At 41.6% G+C, this 25,338-nt stretch overlaps 1 protein-coding gene across 2 annotated transcripts in view; it reads left to right on the top strand.

The window, feature by feature from the left end:
* LOC106611927 (5-hydroxytryptamine receptor 4-like) overlaps window positions 1–25,338 on the top strand; it is a 106,888-nt gene that overhangs the window by 18,805 nt on the left and 62,745 nt on the right. Inside the window, exons 2-3 of one of the 2 annotated variants that reach the window (XM_014212595.2) lie at window positions 5,923–6,057; window positions 6,498–6,585. In XM_014212595.2, coding sequence (XP_014068070.1) covers window positions 5,979–6,057; window positions 6,498–6,585 — 167 coding nt within the window. In that variant the 5' untranslated portion in view covers window positions 5,923–5,978. The remainder of the gene's footprint in view (window positions 1–5,922; window positions 6,058–6,497; window positions 6,586–25,338) is intronic. The other variant, XM_014212600.2, reaches the window with a different exon arrangement.

Here is a 25,338-nt window from a genome sequence, read left to right as displayed (position 1 = left end):
CTTTGGCCTGAATGCCAAGCATCACGTCTGGAGGAAACCTCTCCCCACCCCTACAGTGAAGCATTGAGGTGGCAGGGACTAGGAGACTAGTCAGGATTGGAGGTAAAGATGAATTAAGCAAAGTACAAAGGGATCCTTGAAGGATACCTGCTCCAGAGTGCTCAGGACCTTAGACTGGGGTAAAGGTTCACCTTCCAACAGGATAACCCTAAGCACACAGCCAAGACAATGCAGGAGTGGCTTCGGGACAAGTCTCTGAATGTCCTTGAGTTGCCCAGCCAGAGCCCGGACTTGAACCTGATCAAACATCTCTGGAGAGACCTGAAAGTAGCTGTGCACCGATTCTCCCTATCCAACCTGACAGAGCTTGAGAGGATCTGCAGAGAAGAATGGGAGAAATTCCCCAAATACAGGTGTGCCATGCTTGTAGTGTCATACCCAAGAAGACTCAAGGCTGTAATCGCTGCCAAAGGTGCTTCAGCAGAGTACTGAGTAAAGGGTCTGAATACTTATGTAAATGTTATATTTCCATTTTCAAAAATTTTAAAGACCTGTTTTTGCTTTGTCATTATGGGTTATTGTGTGTAGATTGATGAGGGAAAAAAACGATTTAATCCATTTTAGAATAAGGCTGTAACATAAACAAAATGTGGAAAAGGTCTGAATACTTTCCGAATGCACTGTAAGTTAGTGTGGAACGTTTCAAAGACTGACGATATGGTGAGATGGAAGAGCAGATGAGACAGACATTATATACAAAACACATTAGAGTTTGAACTGTGTAATTGTAAAAGAGAATGGGTGATTTAGATAAAAGGGTGTTAGTATTTAATTGGTCTTCATCTTAAAATGAAAGACATTTCTCTCTGTTCCTCAAAAGGTTTTTGATATCTGGTTACGGCATATTATAGGATAAGTAATTAAGCAGTTTGACATCTCACCACTCAGAAGTTCCAATTATACCTATGGTATCATGTATAAAATTGGTATACATAATTTCAGTTCTTAAATGATTAATGTGAGCAGAGAAACAAAGCTTGGGCACACTGTGTTAGCAAACACATTTGACAGCTATTCAGACAGACTGGTAATGAAGTCAAGGAATGCTGCAAGGCTCCCTCTGTCAGATGTGTTTTAATGAAGAAAAGGGAAGAACACATTAAAACATCACAGGATCTCAAAGCACGTCAAATATACCAGGCTCATAGGGAATGTTTTTCACTTATTAAAATAGAAGAGAGATGAATACATTCCGTAAATGGTCTTGAAAGTGACAAAATATGTGTTTAATGAAAACAAGGGCAGAATGTTCTATGACGCAACTGTAGACAATACCCTGTCTGGTGTACCTTTTATTTCCCAAATTGATACAGTCCAGACGCCATGCAGCCAGTCCAGACTCCATGCAGCCAGTCCAGACTCCATGCAGCCAGCCCAGACTCCATGCAGCCAGCCCAAACTCCATGCAGCCAGTCCAGACTCCATGCAGCCAGCCCAAACTCCATGCAGCCAGTCCAGACTCCATGCAGCCAGTCCAGACTCCATGCAGCCAGTCCAGACTCCATGCAGCCAGTCCAGACTCCATGCTGCCAGTCCAGACTCCATGCTGCCAGTCCAGACTCCATGCAGCCAGTCCAGACTCCATGCAGCCAGTCCAGACTCTCTGCAAACAGTCCAGACTCCATGAAGCCAGGCTAGACCATGCAGAAAGTCCAAACTCCATTCAGACAGTCCAGACTCCATGCAGCCAGTCCAGACTCCATGCAGCCAGTCCAGACTCCATGCAGCCAGTCCAGACTCCATGCAGCCAGTCAGGATTCCATGCAGACAGTTCAGACTCCATGCAGCCAGTTCAGACTCCATGCAGACAGTCCAGACTCCATGCAGCCAGTCCAGAATCCATGCAGTCAGTCCAGACTTCATGCAGCCAGTCCAGACTCCATGCATCCAGACCAGACTCCATGCAGCCAGTCCAGACTCCATGCAGCCAGTCCAGACTCCAGGCAGACAGTCCAGACTCCATGCAGCCAGTCCAGACTCCATGCAGCCAGTCCAGACTCCAGGCAGACAGTCCAGACTACATGCAGACAGTCAGCCAAACTTGCAGCAGTCAGTGTTGGTATCTTTCTGCTGGTTTAACAGTGCTGCTGACACAGTTTCAGTGTGCTGACTGTTGTTTATCCATGTGTATTGAGCTAGTTCTGTGGCAGGTCTTTTCTTGTGAATGGAGCACACGTGTGGTGTGTCTGTGTGTGTGTGTGTGTGTGTGATTGTGTGTACATGTGCAACGTTTGTGTGCGCAGCGTGTGTGTGTGTTTGTAACATATATGTGTGTGTAGTGTGTCTGTGTCCTCCATATGTCTGGAGAGAGACCACCTGTGACCACTCTGTCTGGATGATATGGAGTCAGGGACCCCCGCTGCACAGTCTCTCCACCTAGAGGGTTGAATGACGCTATACCTGCCCATACCGTCCCTTTGAGAAAGCCATTAGCCTCAGTATCTCTACTTACACATCATCATCTGCACATCTATCACTCCAGTGTTAACGCTAAATTGTAATTATTTCGCCTCTATGGCCTATTTATTGCCTTACCTCCCGACTCTTCTACATTTGCACACACTGTACATAGATTTTTCTATTGTATTATTGACTGTACGTTTGTTTATGTGTAACTGTGTTGTTGTTTTTGTCGCACTGCTTTGCTTATCTTGGCCAGGTCGCAGTTGTAAATGAGAACTTGTTCTCAACTGGCCGACCTGGTTAAATAAAGGTGAAATAAAATAAAATCAATTAAAATGTATTTCCTTGTAAATATTGCCTTTCCCAGGTGTGTATATAAGCACATCAGAGATGTCAATTTTCGTGCTGAAAGACAAAGGCCCAGTGATACTAACTGATGTGTGTGGAGCCAGGTGTTTATTGCTGACTGCTACAAATCACTTAATTCTAAACCAAATAACACACATCAGACACCTGCCTGCTGCCTCGGGGCTCAGAGGAGAATCAATCAGATCAGCTCTCAAGGTGTAAAGGTGTCATCGGTTGTCAGTTGTAATCAAACCTTACGTCGGTGCTTCATTCATAAACAACTGTAACAATTGTTTCCGTATGAATGAGAAGGGGTCATCTTAACATCACAGGATCAGTTTTATTGTCAACATTATAATGTAAACAGTATTACAAGGTTATTCACCTGTACTTTGTTTACACTGAGCCAACAACAAACAATTTACATTTTTTAGGCTTAGTCATAGTAAGGCAAAAACAGTGACAGAATGAGAGACAAATGGACTATACCACAGATGAAGCAGATTACTATGGACCTTGGACATTTAATCTCATGTATTTGTGTAGATAATTAGAATGAGTTGCACAAACCATAGCATTATTATTATTATCCCACTGATTTTCTCAGTCAAATGTCCAGTTGGCTGGGGTGCATCATCATTCTGTTCAGAATCATTTCAAATGCCTGTGATGATGTTCATGAAAAGAGTTTACTATATTTCTTGTACAGTTGAAGTCGGAAGTTTACATACACTTAGGTTGAAGTCATTAAAACTAGTTTTTCAACCACTCCACAAATTTCTTGGTAACAAACTATAGTTTTGGCAAGTCCGTTAGGACATCTACTTTGTGCATGACACAAGTCATTTTTCCGACAATTGTTTACAGACAGATTATTTCACTTAAAATTCACTGTATCACAATTCCAGTGGGTCAGAAGTTTACATACACTAAGTTGACTGTGCCTTTAAACAGCTTGGAAAATTCCAGAAAATGATGTCATGGCTTTAGAAGCTTCTGATAGGCTAATTGACATCATTTGAGTCAATTGGAGGTGTACCTGTGGATGTAGTTCAAGGCCTACCTTCAAACTCAGTGCCTCTTTGCTTGACATCATGGGAAAATCAAAAGAAATCAGCCAAGACTTCAGAATTTTTTTTGTAGACCTCCACAAGTCTGGTTCATCCTTGGGAGCAATTTCCAAATGCCTGAAGGTACCATGTTCATCTGTACAAACAATAGTACACAAGTATAAATATCATGGGGCCACGCAGCCGTCATACCGCTCAAGAAGGAGATGCGTTCTGTCTCCTAGAGATGAATGTACTTTGGTGCGGAAAGTGCAAATCAATCCCAGAACAACAGCGAAGGACCTTGTGAAGATGCTGGAGGAAACAGGTACAAAAGTATCTATATCCACAGTAAAATGAGTCCTATATCGACATAACCTGAAAGACCGCTCAGCAAGGAAGAAGCCACTGCTACAAAACCGCCATAAAAAAAGCCAGACCACAGTTTGCAACTGCACATGGGGACAAAGAACGTACTTTCTGGAGAAATGTCCTCTGGTCTGATGAAACAAAAATATAACTGTTTGGCCATAATGACATACTTTTACATTTTAGTCATTTAGCAGATGCTCTTATCCAGAGTGACTTACAGTAGTGAATGCATACATTTCATTAAAAAAAATTATTCCGTACTGGTCCCCCGTGGGAATCGACCCCACAACCCTGGCGTTGCAAACACCATGCTCTACCAACTGAGCCACACCCTCCCCCCAGATGCAGTCACGGTCAATGCACATGTGCATGTCCTTGTCCATCGTTATGTTTGGAGGAAAAGGTGGATGCTTGCAAGCCGAAGAACACCATCCCAACCGTGAAGCACAGAGGTGGCAGCATCATGTTGTGGGGGTGCTTCACTGCAGGAGGGACTGGTGCACTTCACAAAATAGATGGCATCATGAGGAGCGAAAATTATGTGGATATATTGAAGCAACATCTCAAGACATCTGTCAGGAAGTTAAAGCATGGTAGCAAATGGGTCTTCCAAATGGACAATGACCCCAAGCATACGTCCAAAGTTGTGCCAAAATGGCTTAAGGACAACAAAGTCAAGGTATTGGAGTGGCCATCACAAAGTTCTGACCTCAATTCTATAGAAAATGTGTGGGCAGAACTGAAAAAGCGTGTGCAAGCAAGGAGGCCTACAAACCTGACTCAGTTACAACAGCTCTGTCAGGAGGAATGGGCCTAAATTCACCTAACATATTGTGGGAAGTTAAACAATTTAAAAGCAATGCTACCAAATACTAATTGAGTGTATGTAAACTTCTGACCCACTGGGAATGTGATGAAAGAAATAAAAGCTGAAATAAATAATTCTCGCTACTATTATTCTGACATTTCACATTCTTAAATTAAAGTGGTGATCCTAACTGACCTAAGACATGGAATTTTTACTAGGATTAAATGTCAGGAATTGTGAAAAACTGAGTTTAAATGTATTTGGCTAAGGTGTATGTAAACTTCCGACTTCAACTGTATGTACAGTAGAACTGCAATAGCGCCAATCAACCACAATGTGAACTGTCATTTTTACATTACTGTTTAGTCATTTAGCAGACAGTCAGTAGTGAGAACGTACATTTTCTTACTTATTTTTCTCGTACTAGTCCCCCATGGGAATCAAACCCACATCTCTGGCCTTGCAAATGAGCTACACGGGACCTTGTATAAATTATATTGGAATAATGTTTTTAGAAATTAAACTGACACGATCACATGACATTGAGAGAAATTACACACACACATATTATTACTCTAGAGGTAATCCTTCTGACGACATATTATGGAAATACTCTGTATAATAAAAATATTCATATTTTGTAAATGTATTCATTGGGATATATTTGTACACTGTACAGGGCAAGACCTAAATGACCAGATGCAGTCATGGTCAATGCACATGTGCATGTCCTTGTCCATTTTCCAAAAGGGAATTCCTGATATTTTAATACATGGAGAACATATCAGTGATGGTACAGATATACATTTGGGTGAAAAAACAGAAGTGAAGTGTCTTCTCTGCATTTTTAACAACTACCTCCTGCTGTTGCTTGTGTTGCAGGACTGCTGCATAGCCCCTGTGGCAGCCTATTGTATTCATGCATCCCAAAAGGAGACATGAATGCAATGAATTTCTTGAACAAAATGGCATTATGTGACCCAACCAGTAATACAACCAATAGCTCATATGACCATGGCAAGTGAAAACATAATTCAATATCTGCTACACTATTCTTGCATGCATTTAAACAATGAAGGGCAATCATTTATCATTGGCTCACGTAAAGTGTCATATTAATTTTAATCCCAGTCAGTAAATTCAAGTCTGTTCTGCCTGTAATGTTGTTGCATGTATTAATTTAATCCGCACGCTGTTAGTGGATATGTTATTGTAGAGTAATTAGAGGCATATTTTCATTTAGATTTTTTGTTAAATAGTTAAAGAACACTATTTTATTTTCCTTTGTCTCCTAAATCATCTAAATTATAGGTTCAAAATCTGGGCAGTTGTCAAACAATAAATTGCTGTTGACAGCCTTACAAAATGTGGTATAGTGAGTAATATCCGGGGCATATCTGTAAGGTCATAATGAATCCTAACTGCCTGAGTAACCTCTATTTCTCCTTGTTTCGTAGGGAGTTTCGGCATTGATGGGTACATGAATCTAAGTTCTGGGGGCCCGATGCCTGTGATGGAGGAAGTAAATATCAGCAACAGTGAGAGGTAAGGACAGTACATGCCATCCATGAATACATGACTCTTAAATGAATAGGTACATGAATCATTCTTTCATTCATTCAAGTGTTGGCACACATACAGGAGAGATTAGGTGTCATACACACGTAAGGTAGCGTGAGGGATGGTGGTGCTATGGGTAGTCTAAGCCTGCGTCCAAAATGACTTCCTATTCACTACATCAGTGGTTCTCCAACCCCTCCCCAGACATTTCATCATGTTGTTCTACAGTAGTGCTGAACTAGCTCACCTGATTCACCTAGTCAAGCACTTGATGATTAGTTGACAAGTTGAATCAGGTGTGCTAGCTCTGGAAAAATTCAAATACATGGAACGGATGGAGGTCCCAGAGGAGAGAACCACTGACCTACATAATGTGCTGCTTTTGACCAGGGCCTATAGGGCTCTGTGCACTATGTAGTGAAAAGAGTGCCATTTGGGACGCAGACTACAGTGCTTGGGGAAGGACATGCACTGTGGTCAGCTCTGCAGGAACCAGAGGTTTCCTCCTCGGGAATCATCTTTCCCTGCTTTTGCATCTGCTTGCCTTCTCCCTGTACTCATGTGGTATCCTGTGACAGGCTTCCTATTAGGAGGAAAGGTTTCAATAAAAAAAATTGCATTATACAGAACATAAATCTTAAATGGCAAGAGCACTTGGGCACTTACAAATGGACCCATTGCCCTCTAGACCTGGTCATCTTTTTTGACTGCATGACATAAATAATTGTATTCATGGCTGGTATTAGAAATAGTTGGTATCATAAATATGCACTTGCAATGGCTTTCCAGAATCATGTGTACAGTAGAAAACGTGGCAGGGCTTGCAAATGATCACACTGACACAAGCCTACCAGATGAGCTAAATACCTTCAATGCCTGCTTAGAGGCCAGCAACACTGAACTATGCATGAGAACACCAGCTGTTCTGGACGACTATGTAATCCTCCTCTCCGTAGCCGATGTGAGTAAAACCTTCAAACAGGTTAACATTAACAAGGCCGCAGGGCCAGACGGATTACCAGGACGCGTACTCAGAGCATGCACTGACCAGTTGGTAATTGTCTTCACTGACATTTTCAACCTCTCCCTGACCCAGTCTGTAATAGCTACATGTTTCAAGCAGACCACCATAGTCCCTGTGCCCAAGAACACCAACGTCGCCTGCCTAAATTACTATTGCCTGTTAGCACACACATCTGTAGCCATGAAATGCTTTGAAAGGCTGCTCATGGCTCAACACCACCAATCCAGACACCCTGGACCCACTCCAATTCGCATAACAGCCCAACAGATTGACAGATGATGCAATCTCTATTGCACTTCACACTGCGCTTTCCCACCTGGACAAAAGGAATACCTATGTGAGAATGCTGTTCATTGACTACAGTTAAGCGTTCAACACCATAGTGCCCTCCAAGCTCATCACTAAGTTAAGGACCCTGGGATGACAACAACATCTGACATGCTGACCCTCAACAGGGGGGCCCCTCAGGAGTGTGTGCTTAGTCCCCTCCGGTACTCCCTGTTCACCCACATCTGAGTGGCCAAGCACAACTCCAACACCATCATTAAGTTTACTGACGACACGACGGCGATAGGCCTGATCACCGATGCCAATGAGACAGCCTACAAGGAGCAGGTCAGAGACCTGGCAGTGGGGTGCCAGAACAACAACCTCTCCCTCAATGTCAGCAAGACAAAGGAGCTGATCGTGGACCACAGGTCGAGATCAAGTTCCTCGGTGTCCACATCACTAAGGAGCTATCATGGTCCACACACATCAACACAGTCTTGAAGAGGCCACGACAACACCTCTTCCCCCTCAGAATCAGCATGGGCCCTCAGATCCTGAAAAAGTCATACAGCTGCACCATTGAGAGCATCTTGATTGGCTGCATCACCTCTTGGTATGGCAACTGCTTGGCATCCAACCGCAAGGCACTGCAGAGGGTAGTGCGTACGGCCCAGTACATCACTGGGGCCAATCTTCCTGCCATCCAGGACCTATATAATAGGCGATGTCAGAGGAAGGCCGTAAAAAGACTTCAGCCACCCAAGTCATAGACTGTTCTCTCATTGTGTATTTATTCCTCGTTTTATTATTTTTCTATTTTTCTACCATTTCTCTTTATTTGTTTCTCTGCATTGTTGGGAAGGACCCGGAAGTAAGCATGTCACTGTTAGTCTACACCTTTTGTTTACGAAGCATGTGACATAAAACAATTTGATTTGATTTGAAACGTGTGTAGGAAACATATTCTCTAGACAGTGTGTTCATTCAGCTCATGTTGATGTGGTCCTGATAAGCTGAAACCTATTGAAGAATGTACAAGAGACAACAACAACACCATGTGGTGCTGAATCACTATAGTAATGTGCCTAACAAATCTGCCAAAATATCCATTGATAAACGCATGTCCCCTGGGGCTCGGCTAGCAAATTATTATCAGCTCAAGCAGTGGTGAGAAGACTGTTCCATTAGACATTGTTTAGGACACATTTGTATGAACGTCTCATGGCGTGATTTATGGCATCTGTCAGTGATATCAGAATACAACACATGTACAGTATCTTCATTCCTTTTTCTACTCACTTTTTCGGGAAATGGTTTAGCAATGAAAAATGCACCCATCTAAGACATTTCACAGTACAAGAAGCTGGTGTTGTGAGAAAGTTTGAACATCATCTTTCCTGTTCAGATCAATTACATATATAGGATCTTCATTTGAGCCAGTTTGCTACAGCAGGAAAATAATCCTGCAGCAAAAGGAAATCTTAAAAATTATGTTATTAGGGGTTTATGCAGTTTTTTAGGGAAAATCAAGTCTGACATTTTAAAGTGCAAATGATAAACTGTAGAAGCCTTTTTAAACCTTGCATACACTACAAGTATGCATTTCAATAAGAAAAGAGTGATCAGATTAAGATCCTACATCTGTGACTAAGGTGTTGGTGACAAGTGAAGTTAAGCCACGGTCTGCTGCATGTTTTTTCCCAGATGTATTTGATACAGTCTCTCAGGACTGCAACTGTATTATAAAGTCTTACTGTATTACTAAGTGAATGTTAATGATCTTGCAGATAGAAACACATGCTTGTGCCTGTCTAACCACTGTGAGTAACTGGTTGGGTTGCCGCACCTGGAGGGGGGATTATTTGTGAGTTAATCAGAGTAAAAGACTAGAGGTAGATAATAGTACGCTAATACAGTAACTCTATCTCCTGGCAGTAACTCTAGCTCCTGGCAATATGTGCGGCTCATACTATTACAGTAACTTTATTTCCTGTCAGTATGTGCTGCTGATACTATTACATTAACTCTATCTCCTGGCAGTATGTGCTGCTCATACTATTACAGTAACTATCTCCTGACAGTATGTGGTGCTCATACTATTACAGTAACTATATATTCTGGCAGTATGTGCTGCTCATACTAACTGACTTGGTGATTTCTGGAGGCCACAATGTTTGCTTTGTCAGCTTTTTCATAATTGACACTAACATTATGGATAATGGAAAATGGTGCCGGAGGAGATGGGCCAGACGGATTAACAAGGCCACAGGGCCAGACGGATTACCAGGACGTGAACTCCAACCATGCGCTGACCAACTGGAAAGTGTCTTCACTGATATTTTCAACCTCTCCCTGACGGAGTCTGTAATACCAACATGTTTCAAGCAGACCACCATAGTCCCTGTGCCCAAGAACACTAAGGTAACGTGCCTAAATGACTACCGACCCGTAGCACTCACAACTGTAGCCATGAAGTGCTTTAAAAGGCTGGTCATGACTCACATCAACACCATTATCCCAGAAACCCTAGACCCACTCCAATTTGCATACCGCCCCAACAGATCCACAGATGATGCAATCTCTATTGCACTCCACACTGCCCTTTCCCATGCAATCTCTATTGCACTCCACACTTCCCTTTCCCACCTGGACAAAAGGAACACCTATGTGAGAATGCTATTCATTGACTACAGCTCAGCGTTCAACACCATAGTGCCCTCAAAGCTCATCACTAAGCTAAGGACCCTGCGACTAAACACATCCCTCTGAGACTGGATCCTGGACTTCCTGACAGGCTGCCCCCAGGTGGTATGGTTAGGTAACAACAGGTCTGCCATGCTGATCCTCAACACGGGGGCCACTCAGGGGTGCATGCTCAGTCCCCTCCTGTACTCCCGGTTCACTCATGACTGCATGGCCAGGCACGACTCCCTGTCAATGATGAAACAGCCTGGCCGTGTTGTGTCGTCAGCAAACGTGATCAAGACAAAGGAGATGATTGTGGACTATAGGAAAAGGAGGACTGAGCACGCCCCCATTCTCACTGACGGGGCTGTAGTGGAGCAGGTTGAGAGCTTCAAGCACATCACTGGGGCCAAGCTTCCTGCCATCCAGGACCTCTATACCAGGCGGTGTCAGAGGAAGGCCCTAAAAATTGTCAAAGACTCCAGCCACCCTAGTCATAGACTGTTCTCTCTGCTACTGCACGGCAAGCGGTACCGGAGCGCCAAATCTAGGTCCAAAAGGCTTCTTAACAGCTTCTACCCCCAAGCCATAAGACTCCTGAACAGCTAATCAAATGGCTACACAGACTGTTTGCATTGTCCCTCTCCCCCCCCCCTTTTATGCTGCTGCTTCTCTCTCTCTTTATTATCAATGCATAGTCACTTTAACTCTACCTACATGTACATATTACCTCAATTACCTTGACTAACCGGTGCCCCTGCACATTGACTCTGTACCAAGCCCCCTGTATATAGCCTCACTACTGTTATTTTACTGCAGCTCTTTAATTATTTGTTATTTATTTTTTACTTAACACTTATTTTTCTTAAAACTGCATTGTTGGTTACAGGCTTGTAAGTAAGTATTTCACTGTAAGGTCTACACCTGTTGTATTCGGCGCATGTGACAAATACAATTGTATTTGATTTGATTACTGTAATTTCCGGACTATTGAGCGCACCTGAATATAAGCCGCACCCACTGATTTTTTTTAAATGTATTATTTTGAACATAAATAAGCCACACATGTCTATAAGCCGCAGGTGCCTACCGGTACATTGAAACAAATGAACTTTACACAGGCTTTAACGAAACACGGCTTGTAACAAAAATAAATAGGCTTTAACGAAACACGGCTTGTAACAAAAATAAATAGGCTTTAACGAAACACGGCTTGTAACAAAAAATAAAAAATTATCAGTAAGCTTTAGTTGTCTTTTTTGCACTGAGTCAATTCCTCACGCTGCTGTCTCCAATGTCTTATCATCGACTCATTAAGACCAAGCTCCCGTGCAGCAGCTCTATTTCCTTTTCCAACAGCCAGATCAATCGCCTTCAACTTGAAAGCTGCATCATATGTATTTCTCCGTGTCTTTGCCATGATGAGGGTGACAAAATGACTACCGTAATCAGAATGATGGGAAGTTTGAGAGCGCTTGATTTAATCTAAACAGTAAACAAAAAAGTTGTTTGACCTTAACCCGTTCGGCAATTTCATTGGTCTAATGAAAGCTTCATGCCGCCAAAAAACTGAGCACGTCACAGAATGTGTTTTTTTGGAAGAAAAAAAATTGAAAGCGGGAAAAATCCATATATTAGCATTGTTTAAGCCGCGAGGTTCAAAGCGTGGGAAAAAAGTTGCGGCTTATAGTCCGGAAATTACGGTACATGTACCTCAAAATCTGAATCAAAATACTATTGTCTTCATTTAAAATAAAGTTAAATCATTAGGTCAAACCTATGTTGATTTGTCCATATCCATAGTACAACTCATGCTGTTTCCCAGTAATTATATACTGTAGGTAGCCTATTTGTTCTGGTGTTACTTTTCTTGTTCATTCATTTCCTCAACAACAATGAAAGTCTATATTCTATGCTTATTTAATCTCATCCTGAAATATCATATTTTATTACCAAGATCCAGTTAATGGATTGAATGAGCAGTTGAATACAGTGAGCTTGCTCTGTCTCCTTCCTCTACGGACATTGCAGTGGGAGTTCATGTGTGGGTCATTGGAATGACAGTGTGTAGAGGTCCAACACAACTCTATGTAAACAGAGCCCCATTTCGAAGTCAATAACTCCTGCAATGTGACAGAGAGAGAGAGTTTCTCATGTGTTGGAATGATAGGACAAAAGAAGAGTATCATCAAAGGCTTGCATTGAATTGAACCTTTAAGTTTATATTATGCAAAGGTCTGTTTGTTGAATAATGATACATGTTGTTTTTTTTTGGGGGGGGAAATTGCTGTTTAGTCATTTATTACATTATTATCCCTATAGACAACAGAGTCACTGTGGCCCTGTCCAAAGTTACCCCCGGACAGGGCCAATCAGGCAGGATATAACCCCACCCACTTTGCCTAAGCACAGCCCCCACACCGCCAAAGGGATATAAACAGACCAAACTTTCTACCCTGAGACAAGGCCAAGTATAGCCCAGAAAGATCTCCCAAACTGCACGAGCCCGAGGGGACAGGAAGATCAGCCTGACTCAACCCACTCAAGTCGAGTATTGCAAAAAAAGCCTGGCATGATGTAATGCAAGGCAGCGACTCAGCCCCTGTAATAGGGTCAGGGGCAGAGAATCCTAGTGGTGGATCCCCTGCAACTGTTACCCTCTCCACTTGTTTTTACCCCCATTTGAGGTTTTCAGATGTCAACTACAGATTTCAATCTACGGTATAGTTCAGGCAGAGACAGCAAGGGTTGTTCGTCACTCTAGTATCTTACCGTTCATCTTAACACCCCTGGGCCAGACTATACTTAATCATAGGACCTACTGAAGAGATGAGTCTTCAGTAAAAACTTAAAGGCTGAGACCGAGTCTGCGTCTCTCACATGGATAGGCAGACCATTCTTTAAAAATTGAGCACTATAATAAGAAAGTCCTTCCTCCAGCTGTTTGATTTGAAATTCTAGGGACAATAATGAGGCCTGAGTCTTTTGTCCGTAGCGTTCGTGTAGGTATGTACGGCAGGACGAAATCTGAGAGATAAGTAGGAGCAAGTCCTTGTAATGCTTTATAGGTTAATAATTAGCAGGATGGTGAAAAACTAAGACACAGTGCTTCTATTGGCAGATAACTGCTCAGTCTCTTAGTAGAATATGAAAACTTGTTAGAGGCCAGTACAGTCTAGGACAGGTCAGTGAGAACAACACACCCAGTTCAGTTTTAATTTGACTATATGCTTGAACTTTCCGATCGAGAAAAGCACTAAGAACATTATCCAATTTTAATAGGACAAATGGAAAGTGCTGGTTTAACTCTGTCTGCCTTTTACCAAGGTGAAGACGTATCCAAGCAACAGAAAGGTAGCCCTTGTCTTATCTGGCCATTCTCTTGGAGAATATGACTCATTAGCTGTAATCCCTCACAGAAAAAACACATGATTTCACATGTGGTAAATCACATGAGCAATCATGTGTTTTTGGATCACTTCACATGTGAAATGCATGTGTTTTTTTCCCGTAAGGGATGTGACTGCTCGCACTCTGGTGCCTAACATTCAGCACACACAGATTTCTGAGTTTAGTGTCATTATTTTGATCATGATGTCCTTCCACACAGAGAGAGCAGAAGCGGTTTCCTTGATCTCTCCTCCTATCATTGGCTCGAGCTGTTCTTCCCACCCAGGAGTCTTGTATGATCTGGAGCCTGGCATGGGGCATTGCTTTTTGCAAAACCATCTACATGTAATGCATAACAATGATACCATGTTGTCCAGTATTCGTTGTGATGACTTTCTGGATGGGCTTTATGGCAGGAGATCTTCATGTGTGTCTAGTTCATGATGTTGAGCTGCAGACTGGCTACCAGATAGCGATAGAATGGCAAGGAATAGAGGTAGAATGTGTATGGATAGTCCCTGTAGACAGACTGCGTACCATATAGGCCAGGAATAGAGGCCGAATGTGTTTGGATAGTCCCTGTAGACAGACTGCGTACCATATAGGCCAGGAATAGAGGCAGAATGTGTATGGATAGTCCCTGTAGACAGACTGCGTACCATATAGGCCAGGAATAGAGGCCGAATGTGTATGGATAGTCCCTGTAGACAGACTGCGTACCATATAGGCCAGGAATAGAGGCAGAATGTGTATGGATAGTCCCTGTAGACAGACTTGTGGCACACCGTTGGATGGGTGAGGTCTTTCTTGCATTGTATGGGTTGTAAAGTACAGAAGGTGGTACTTAGAACCACAAAGGGTTATTCAATTGTCCCCATAGCAGAACCATCTGAATATAAAAAAGGTTTGTTACAAGTGAAACCCTTTCACCACTTAAAGGTTCTAAGTAGAAGCTTTTTCACCACCAAAGTGTTCTACCTGGAACCAGAAAGGGTTCTCCTATGGGTGACAAACGAAGAACCCTTATTTTCTAAGTGTGTAGCCTTGCGATTCACAATGTCGAACATGCAATGTTGCTAGGCAACTCAAACTGGTTTATGATTATGGTCAACATAGATGTGATGTCACAAGAATGTCAAGCATTGAAGTGACAAAATAATGTATCACTGACACTGTATACAAACTGCCATATCCTGCTGTCCAGTATGATCTTGTAAAGCCCTACTCCGCTGCATGCTGCTGCTTTCACTGCTGCTACTGACACTGGATGACATCGCTGAGGAATGGTGATCATCATCGTCAATCATAATAATCACCATCATTATTATCATTTATAATGATTACAGCGGAGGCGGTAATGTGGATTCTGACACATTGCTGAAATGTTTGGCAAAACCTCAATGTGAAGCATGCACGTTTATTTCACACAGAAATGTGAACAAATTGACTGTGTGCAGTGACTATATTGTTGGTGTGTAATGGAATAACGTGGTATCGTAGACTTGGCTATGTCTGAATACAGGACAGAGAATGGAAGGCTTAAAATAAGAAATAATTCCATTTAAAAGTCTGTCAATCGTCTTTTCAGCATCAGCGCTAATTTAGTTCCACCCTAAAGGACCTTTTGTCCATTGGGACTGAAGGAAGTCACATTCATAGACAGTTGAAATGAGGAGCAATGAAATCCCATCCCAGGTGCAAGCCATTTACAGATTTATTTTCCATTACATGCTACGCTGCAAACGGGAGGCAAATAAGTGGTTGATAATTGCAAAGAAATAAATGTATTCCTAAGAATCCGTCATATATGATTGGTGGAGTTCAGCTCAATTGACCTAGTTCAATTGACCTATATTTAGTGTCACTAAATGCTGGAAGTTTCTCATGAGAGTATTTTCTTATAAATCATGTGCCTGAAATTATGTTCCTTGAATTATGCCCAACATTTAAATGTCAGTCTTTCAAAAGCATTTGCATTATAAAGTGAAATACTGATTTGTACTTCTTTAGACAGAATTGTCAACGTGCTCTCATCACAACACGTATCTTACTGCAGTCAGTCAGTCACGTTCTCTTCACAGAAAGTAGAGATCGGATGTAGCTTATCTACCAGTCTGTGAGATGGCTAGCCAGTTTTAGTGTCTGGCATGATGAAGTACAAGAGGTTGATTATCTCAGTCACAGTTCATTAGTTTTAACCAGCATGCCTGACACACTTTGCAGAGAGGAAGACAGTCTTGTCACATAGCCTCTGCTATGCCATTTCATGTGGCAGTTTGGGTACCAGATCCCTGTGACTTGAATAGGCTCTTTGTCAACTGTCTTTACAGAAAAGAGGACTAGCACAAGTTAACAGAATGGAACATTATGGAATGCCTATGGTCTTGAATCAAATTTGGATGCATCCCAAATGGCACCCTATTCCAGTGCACTATTTTTGACCAAAGCCCATGCCCTGGTCAAAGGTACTGTAGTGCACTACATAGGGAATAGGGTCCTATCCAGGACATCCATTTAAATATCCATTAAAACAAAGACTCGTCATTAATACATTTTGGACAAGGTGATGGATTACTTTTAGTAACTGATGCAAGACGTCAAAATCTAACTTTTAACTTTGAGGGCTAATTTCAGGTATCTCAAGTCATATTATATTTCAGAAGATTGCTTTTGGCTGTCAGGGCTTGAAAGCTGAACATGCAGTGATGTAATTGTACTGTTTTATCAGTTCCTAGACCTACAGTATATAGACCTCTGTTGTTCATCTATATGACGTGATGATAAAGAAACAAATATGGAAGAAAATTACATTTATTCTACAAGAACCAATTTCACTCCCTAAAAATACAACCCTACATAACAATCCTTGGATAGCTTTTCAGAATTCACCAATAAAACTGGTCCACATGGAAAACTAAAGGCATAGAAACCGCAAATGACTTGGTAACAGGAAATACATGTATTTCCATGACATAATTAAAAAGCAATTTGACTGACCAATATAGATATTTTCCAACACATGAAGTTAAATGTCAAGACATTTTGATTTGAAATCTTTTAGACATCAGCGCAACCTTAGGGGAATCTTATTTGAGTCAGGAAAAATATTTTCATATGATAGGGAAGATATACAAAACCTTGCAGAGATGTAAGGGCTGTCGTGAGAGAGAGTAGACCAAGGTGCAGCGGAGTTAGTGTTCATCATTGCATTTAATAATAGAAAGAACACTATACAAAACAAGAAAACCGACAGCCAAACAGTCCTGTCAGGTGCAAAACACTCAACAGAAACAATTACCCACAAAACCCAAAGGAAAAACATGCTCCTTATTCTGTGACTCCCAATCAGCAACAACAAACTTCAGCTGTGCCTGATTGGGAGCCACACACACACACACACACACACACACACACACACACACACACACACACACACACACACACACACACACACACACACACACACGGCCCAAAACAAAGAAATACAAAAACATAGAAAAAGGAACATAGAAAGCCCACCCAATGTAACACCCTGGCCTAACCAAAATAAAGAACAAAAACCCCTCTCTATGGCCAGGGCGTTACAAGAGAGCATATCCAACTGACAATCTTTTAGAAAAAAAATATATAAACTATTGGAAACTGAAAGAACTCCATCTTGTCACAAGATGGAGGCAATGTTGGAACATAACTAACAAAGTTACAGTTAACAAAATCGTATGCTTAATCCAGTATAAACTAATGTATAGAATGTATTATACAAATTCTACAGCACAACAGCAGAGTCATGTCTTAAGTGTAAAACTAATAATGACTCAATAATTCATGCTTCTGGGAATGTTATGAAGTCCAAAAGTTATGGGTGGACCTAGAAAGTTGTCTTTCAGAAGTATTCCGATGTAAACTTACATTTAATCTGCATATTTCAAGACATGTCATATGGGGGTGTAGTGAGATACCAATGGGCTGGACGATTCTCTTCTCATCACTCATCTTAAAAAACATATAGTAAATACTAGGAAATGAATCTGCCATCATGTCACGTCCTGAACATAGAGTGGTCTTATTTTCTATGGTAGAGATGGTCAGGACGTGACTAGGGGGTCTAGTTTTTTTTTTCTATGTTATGTTCTAGTTCCTTTTTTCTGTGTTGGGGTTTTGGTATGATTCCCAATTAGAGGCAGCTGGTCATCGTTGTCTCTAATTGGGGATCATATTTAAGGAGTTGTTTTTCCCACCTGTGTTCGTGGGAAATTATTTTTGAGTTAGTGCATTTAGCTCCTCTTTGTCATGGTTTGTTGTTTTGTTTATGGTTTATTGTATGTCTTGCATAGTTTCACATAAAAATAGAGATATGTGGAATGATACCCACGCTGTGCTTTGGTCTGTTCCTACACACACTCGTGACACATTAACGCAATGAAAAAAAAAGATGTATTTATTATTGAGATATTGAAATAGCATGAGTGACTGAGAAAAACTAATTTGTACAATTTAAGGCCATGTGGCAAATAATGATGCAGCACAAGGGATGGGCACAGGAGATGTAGTTGTTTGTGGATGTCTGTAAGTTATTGTTCGTATGTGTATGTTTATATCTGGTGTGGGAAAAAATATATATAATAATCAAAGTGTCTCTTTCAAACTTGACATTTGCAATCATAACACTAAGCAAATAGACACTAAGTTTTACTGAATCTCTCATTTAAGTTTGATGTTAAAATACCTATTTACTCTGTTCCATCGGACTACACAATCCACTGTCTTATCAGCCCAGGCAGGGAAGTTGTAAACTTGATCTCCACTATAAAAAGCATCTAGACATTATCTCACATTTCTTTTAGACTAACATTTTGTTTTCAATAGTAGAGATTTGTGCGGAGATAAAACAAAATAAAGCTAATTTACAGTCTTTCCAGTTTCAGTTTGAAGTGATTGTGTTACTGTAGCTGTGTTGTTGGCTAGCTTCTCTGAACAACAGTGTCCAGACGAGTGAGCACATTTTCTATGCCAGGGGATATTGTGCCTCATTAGCTCATTGTTAAGGATGTATCCAAATAAATGTCACTAGAAAACAGCTTAAACAAATGCAATAGCAGCTACTTTGCTGTTATTCTGGCTGCTTTCTTGACGTGACTGTAAATTAGCCGTAGTTGACTAGCTAGCAAGCAGGGATAAAAACGTAGCCAGCCAGCATGGCAATGGAACATTTATAATGAACGACTGGGTCGCGTCTATAGACAAGAACAAAAAGACTAAACAACTGGGTCGCGTCTCTAGCAACCCTAGATTTGTGTCCCTCTTGTGGAGGGATAAAATAGTAAGAATAAATTAATCAAAATAAAGTTATTAATGAAAATATGTCAATCATTATTTGAATATGTTGGTAACCCGTTGTATAAAAGTGATAATGCCTTCGAAGCCGGTGTTTGGAGGACATATTGGTACGGTTTTCCATCATAACAACATAACAATGCCAATAACGTGCCCATATATCCTCCAGACACGGGCTTCTCAGGCATTATCACTTAACTAGAAAACTGCTTAGCAATATACCTCTCCAAAGTCCGAACCATGCATTTTGATACATTTTCTCTGGTGTGCTTGACATTTAAAATGTTTCTACCAAATTGTATTTCATGCATTCATTTATTTTCTCCCCTCCTAAACAATTTTTGCTTGAAAACTTGGTTTTCACGAGAGGTAAAGTTAACAGTAGGAAATTAGAATAACACTTGTCTGAAGCATTCTCCATCACTTAAATGTGTGAACATAAATGTGCCACAAGAGGCAAATGTAAGCAGAAGGGGTCTCACAGAAAGGCTATGTCTTTGAAAAGAAAACAATCATTGGGACTAAATTAACATAGGTTGCTGCCTGGGGCCACTTAACTTCAAATCACAGCCTGGGTGCACTTTCAACAAATTGTTTACAAAAAATAACGTGTTACAAAAATGAAGGATTAAGTCAAACTATGTTTGACTATAGCTATAAATAACACGACTCTATTGTAAATGCAAGATTACCCTTCTTGTGTTTTTGTCTGTCAATGTCTGTGACCACCCAGATTGATGTTTCTCATAAACATATTCATGAAAATATTGAGTTGTATATATTGAGTTGTGCAGATAGCAACACTCCTGAAAATAGACAAAACATTATTTGGTCTGTTTTAGAGGAATATAGTTGGGTTTATATTATATTATATTATTTTATCACCCTAGCTAGCATTGACATAAATTGTTCCTGACAGGTTGTGAGAAATCTCTCTGTATGAGTAAACAGGGTAGTGATTCCGTCTGATAGTTTGTCTAACAGTTTCTATGGTTGGTTCATGTTGAAACAAGGACTTACCCTTTGATTCATTGACTTCAGTTATATTTCAGTTATTTCTCTGTCAAACTACACAACTCTGCTTAAATTCACTTTTACTTCACAGCTTTTAAGCTTAAAGGTCCAGTGCTGTCAAAAACCATTTTTTTCCTGTGTTTTATATATATTTCCACACTATAAGGTTGGAATAATACCGTGAAATTGTGATATTGGTGATAATGCCCTTCTAGTGTAAGAGCTGTTTGAAAATACCAGCCTGTTTTGGTGGGATAGAGTTTTGGCCTGCCTGGTGACATCACCAATTAAGAAAGAAAGCTCCAAACCTATCTGCTAGTTTTCAGTTTTTCCACTCAGACCACTCCCAGACAGTCCTAGCAACATTCTTGCTTTAGAGATTGCTCTTTGCTAAAAAGCTATCTTTGTTTCTTTTTGACCATTTTAATTAAAAACAATCACAGTAAGGTACGTAATTGTTACCCAGAAATGATTTGATATTGAGATAAAAACAGCTGCATTGGACTTTTAATTAAGGAGAACGTACTGCCCTCAATTTCTCCACGTCACACCAGTAGAACATTAGCATGGTCAGTTTGTGTGGCTCTGACCACATTTTGCCGCGGTTGATTGCAGTAGTGAGTGAGTGAATATTTGGAGCAGACAGACCGATAGACAGACACTTTGCCCTGCAGTAGAGGTCTACATAGTAGGTCGCTAGGACACTCCCGCTGAAAGGGAGCACTAATTCAATTTTCAAGCCCCGACAGCTTTTGTTTATAATGAACCATTTGCATCAACGACATCAGCAAGGCCAAGGGGCTATTTGTGGTTTGATAATATAAACCAAATAATTTCCTCATGAATTTTTATAACGCCTCTGGCTTAGGTGTGATAATAAGAAAGAAATATGCCAAGTACCATATTGCGGTGATTGTGACAGGGTACCCACCTGCACTTGTCCGTAGTCTGAGAACAGTATGTGGGTTAACAAGTAATTCAGTTAGATTCTGGTTTTAAAACGAGAGCTTTTGAGATTCTTTTAGATTTCAAGACCACCATGCTGAACACCCAATCACCCAAGCATATCTGCCTATAAGCTTTTACATAAATCAAAGAACACTTAATATATATATATATATATATATATATATACTGCTCAAAAAAATAAAGGGAACACTTAAACAACACGATGTAACTCCAAGTCAATCACACTTCTGTGAAATCAAACTGTCCATTTAGGAAGCAACACTGATTGACAATAAATTTCACATGCTGTTGTGCAAATGGAATAGACAACAGGTGGAAATTATAGGCAATTAGCAAGACACCCCCAATAAAGGAGTGGTTCTGCAGGTGGGGACCACAGACCACTTCTCAGTTCCTATGCTTCCTGGCTGATGTTTTGGTCACTTTTGAATGCTGGCGGTGCTTTCACTCTAGTGGTAGCATGAGACGGAGTCTACAACCCACACAAGTGACTCAGGTAGTGCAACTCATCCAGGATGGCACATCAATGCGAGCTGTGGCAAGAAGGTGTGCTGTGTCTGTCAGCGTAGTGTCCAGAGCATGGAGGCGCTACCAGGAGACAGGCCAGTACATCAGGAGACGTGGAGGAGGCCGTAGGAGGGCAACAACCCAGCAGCAGGACCGCTATCTCCGCCTTTGTGCAAGGAGGAGCAGGAGGAGCACTGCCAGAGCCCTGCAAAATGACCTCCAGCAGGCCACAAATGTGCATGTGTCTGCTCAAACGGTCAGAAACAGACTCCATGAGGGTGGTATGAGGGCCCGACGTCCACAGGTGGGTGTTGTGCTTACAGCCCAACACCGTGCAGGACGTTTGGCATTTGCCAGAGAACACCAAGATTGGCAAATTCGCCACTGACGCCCTGTGCTCTTCACAGATGAAAGCAGGTTCACACTGAGCACGTGACAGACGTAACAGAGTCTGGAGACGCCGTGGAGAACGTTCTGCTGCCTGCAACATCCTCCAGCATGACCGGTTTGGCGGTGGGTCAGTCATGGTGTGGGGTGGCATTTCTTTGGGGGGGTCACACAGCCCTCCATGTGCTCGCCAGAGGTAGCCTGACTGCCATTAGGTACCGAGATGAGATCCTCAGACCCCTTGTGAGACCATATGCTGGTGCGGTTGGCCCTGGGTTCCTCCTAATGCAAGACAATGCTAGACCTCATGTGGCTGGAGTGTGTCAGCAGTTCCTGCAAGAGGAAGGCATTGATGCTATGGACTGGCCCGCCCGTTCCCCAGACCTGAATCCAATTGAGCACATCTGGGACATCATGTCTCGCTCCATCCACCAACGCCACGTTGCACCACAGACTGTCCAGGAGTTGGCGGATGCTTTAGTCCAGGTCTGGGAGGAGATCCCTCAGGAGACCATCCGCCACCTCATCAGGAGCATGCCCAGGCATTGTAGGGAGGTCATACAGGCACGTGGAGGCCACACACACTACTGAGCCTCATTTTGAATTGTTTTAAGGACATTACATCAAAGTTGGATCAGCCTGTAGTGTGGTTTTCCACTTTAATTTTGAGTGTGACTCCAAATCCAGACCTCCATGGGTTGATAAATTGGATTTCCATTGATTATTTTTGTGTTATTTTGTTGTCAGCACATTCAACTATGTAAAGAAAAAAGTATTTAATAAGATTATTTCTTTCATTCAGATCTAGGATGTGTTGTTTAAGTGGAGAGTGCCGTCATGTGACATTTCTAGTCTTGTGGCAGTTTAAACTACTGTGCTGGTGTGTTCATTGAGCCTTAGGTCCTCTGTCCTGGAGTTGGAACTTTGATTGTGCCTGTTGCTGACTGATTGCCTGTTACGTATAGCTCAATTGTAGGGTTGAGTGTCAACTGTTTTAGGTGTCATCATCACACACGTGTAGCTGCATCACGGTAAGAAGGCTTGATATTCACAGGCTTCAACCTCAGTTCATCTGAGGGGGTTTGGCTAGGACCTTTTTACTATAGGACTTCCTTCATGCACTCTTAGATAAAAAAGGTGCTATCTAGAACCTAAAAGGGTTATTCGGCTGACCCCATAGGAGAACCCTTTACAGAATCCTTTTTTGGTTCCATGTAGAACTCTTTTGGGTTCCATGTAGAACACTTTTCACAGAGGGTTCTACAAGGAACCCAAAATGGTTCTACCTGGAACCCATAACAGTTCTCCATTGGGGACAGCTGAAGAACCCTTTTGGAACCCTTTTTTCTAAGAGTGTGGCGTCATATTAGCTGCGGTTCGAATATGACAACTACATTTCAAATGGAAATCAAACACTTACTTAACAATATTGTATTTGTTAGAGGATAGATGAAAAAGCTATCAAGAAAGGCAGTATAATTTGTCTGCTTTCATAGTCAACTAGACGTTAGAAAAATAATGCGATAATGTACGTGAAAGTAAATTGTCGTCAGGAAGAGGTGGAAGACATTTTGACAACAAATCCTAGATGAAGTTTGTTTCATGTTGAGTTGACATCTTTCCCCACCTCTAGGCCTAGTGAATGTTGTTGTAATGCTAGAGGAACTGGATTCACAAGGTTTCTGAATAAAACATACTTGTATAAGCTGACGTCAAAGGGATGCTACATCTCAGACAAATTATATTGAACAAAAAATATAAACGCAACATGTGACAATTTCAACGATTTCAAGGAGTTACAGTTCATATAAGGAAATCAGTCAATTGAAATAAATGAATTAGGCCCTAATCTATGGATTTCACATGACTGGGCAGGGGCGCAGCCATGGGCGGGCCTGGGAGGGCAAAGGCCCACCCACTGGGGAGCCAGGCCCAGCCAATCAGAATGAGTTTCCCCAAAAAAGGGCTTTATTACAGACAGAAATACTCCTCAGTTTCATCAGCTGTCCGGGTGGCTGGTCTCAGATGGTCCCACAGGTGAAGAAGCTGGATGTGGAGGTCCTGGGCTGGCGTGGTTACACGTGGTCTGTGAGGCCGGTTGGACGTTCTGCCAAATTCTCTAAAACAACGTTGGTATATGGCTTATGGTATAGAAATTAACAACTTCTCTGGCAACAGCTCTGGTAGACATTCCTGCAGCCAGCACGCCAATTGCATGCTCACTCAAAACTTGAGACATCGGTGGTATTGTGTTGTGTGACAAAACTGCACATTTTAGAGTGGCCTTTTATTGTGCCCAGCACAAGCTGCACCTGTGCAATGATCATACTGTTTAATCAGCTTCTCGATACGCCACACCTGTCAGGTGGATGGATTATCCTGGCAAAGGAGAAATACTTTTACTAACAGGAATATAAACAAACTTGTGCACAATTTTTTTTGAGAAATAAGCTTTTTTGTGCCTATGGAACATTTCTGGGATCTTATATTTCAGCTCATGAAACATTGAACCAACACTTTACATGTTGCCTTTATAGTTTTGTTCAGTAATACATTTCTTTCTAAAGTTTTTGTAATGCTATGGGCATTCCTATTTGGCAAATAAGATTGATCTGAAACTGATACCTGAACCATTTTTAAATACTGTACTGCTGGGTTGATACATGTATTCTACTATTTTCTGTATAAACTACCAGGAGTGACTACTGTAAGGAGTGACGTCTTGTGTGAATACTGTAGATTGTAAAACCTCGAGTGTGAAAACCACAAACGTCAAGGGATTACAGTAATGTATTACAATTGTCAAACATTCACAAGCATAAAAATCATTTTGAGAGCTTTAAATCATTATCGTGACAGCTACTTACCTTGTATTACATACATGACAAATTAGCCTGGATTCTGGCAGAGTTTTCTGGACAATGCCTGCCCACACTGTCATGTTACCATGGGGACAAAGGTGACATAACCAGTTGTATTTTTTTGCCCAAGCACTACACAGCTGATTCAAATAACCAACTCATGATCACGCTTGGATTATTTGAATTATCTGTGTAGTGCTAGGGCAAAACCCAAAACGTGCACCTCGGAGGGGGGGTTTGGAAACCGCTGATTTACAGTACACTCTGCAATTCTGAACAAATACGTAACTTCAACTC

Source organism: Salmo salar, chromosome ssa09 (assembly GCF_905237065.1).
Source record: "Salmo salar chromosome ssa09, Ssal_v3.1, whole genome shotgun sequence".
Lineage (NCBI taxonomy): Eukaryota > Metazoa > Chordata > Actinopteri > Salmoniformes > Salmonidae > Salmo > Salmo salar.
This window is presented reverse-complemented; position numbering and strand designations above follow the sequence as displayed.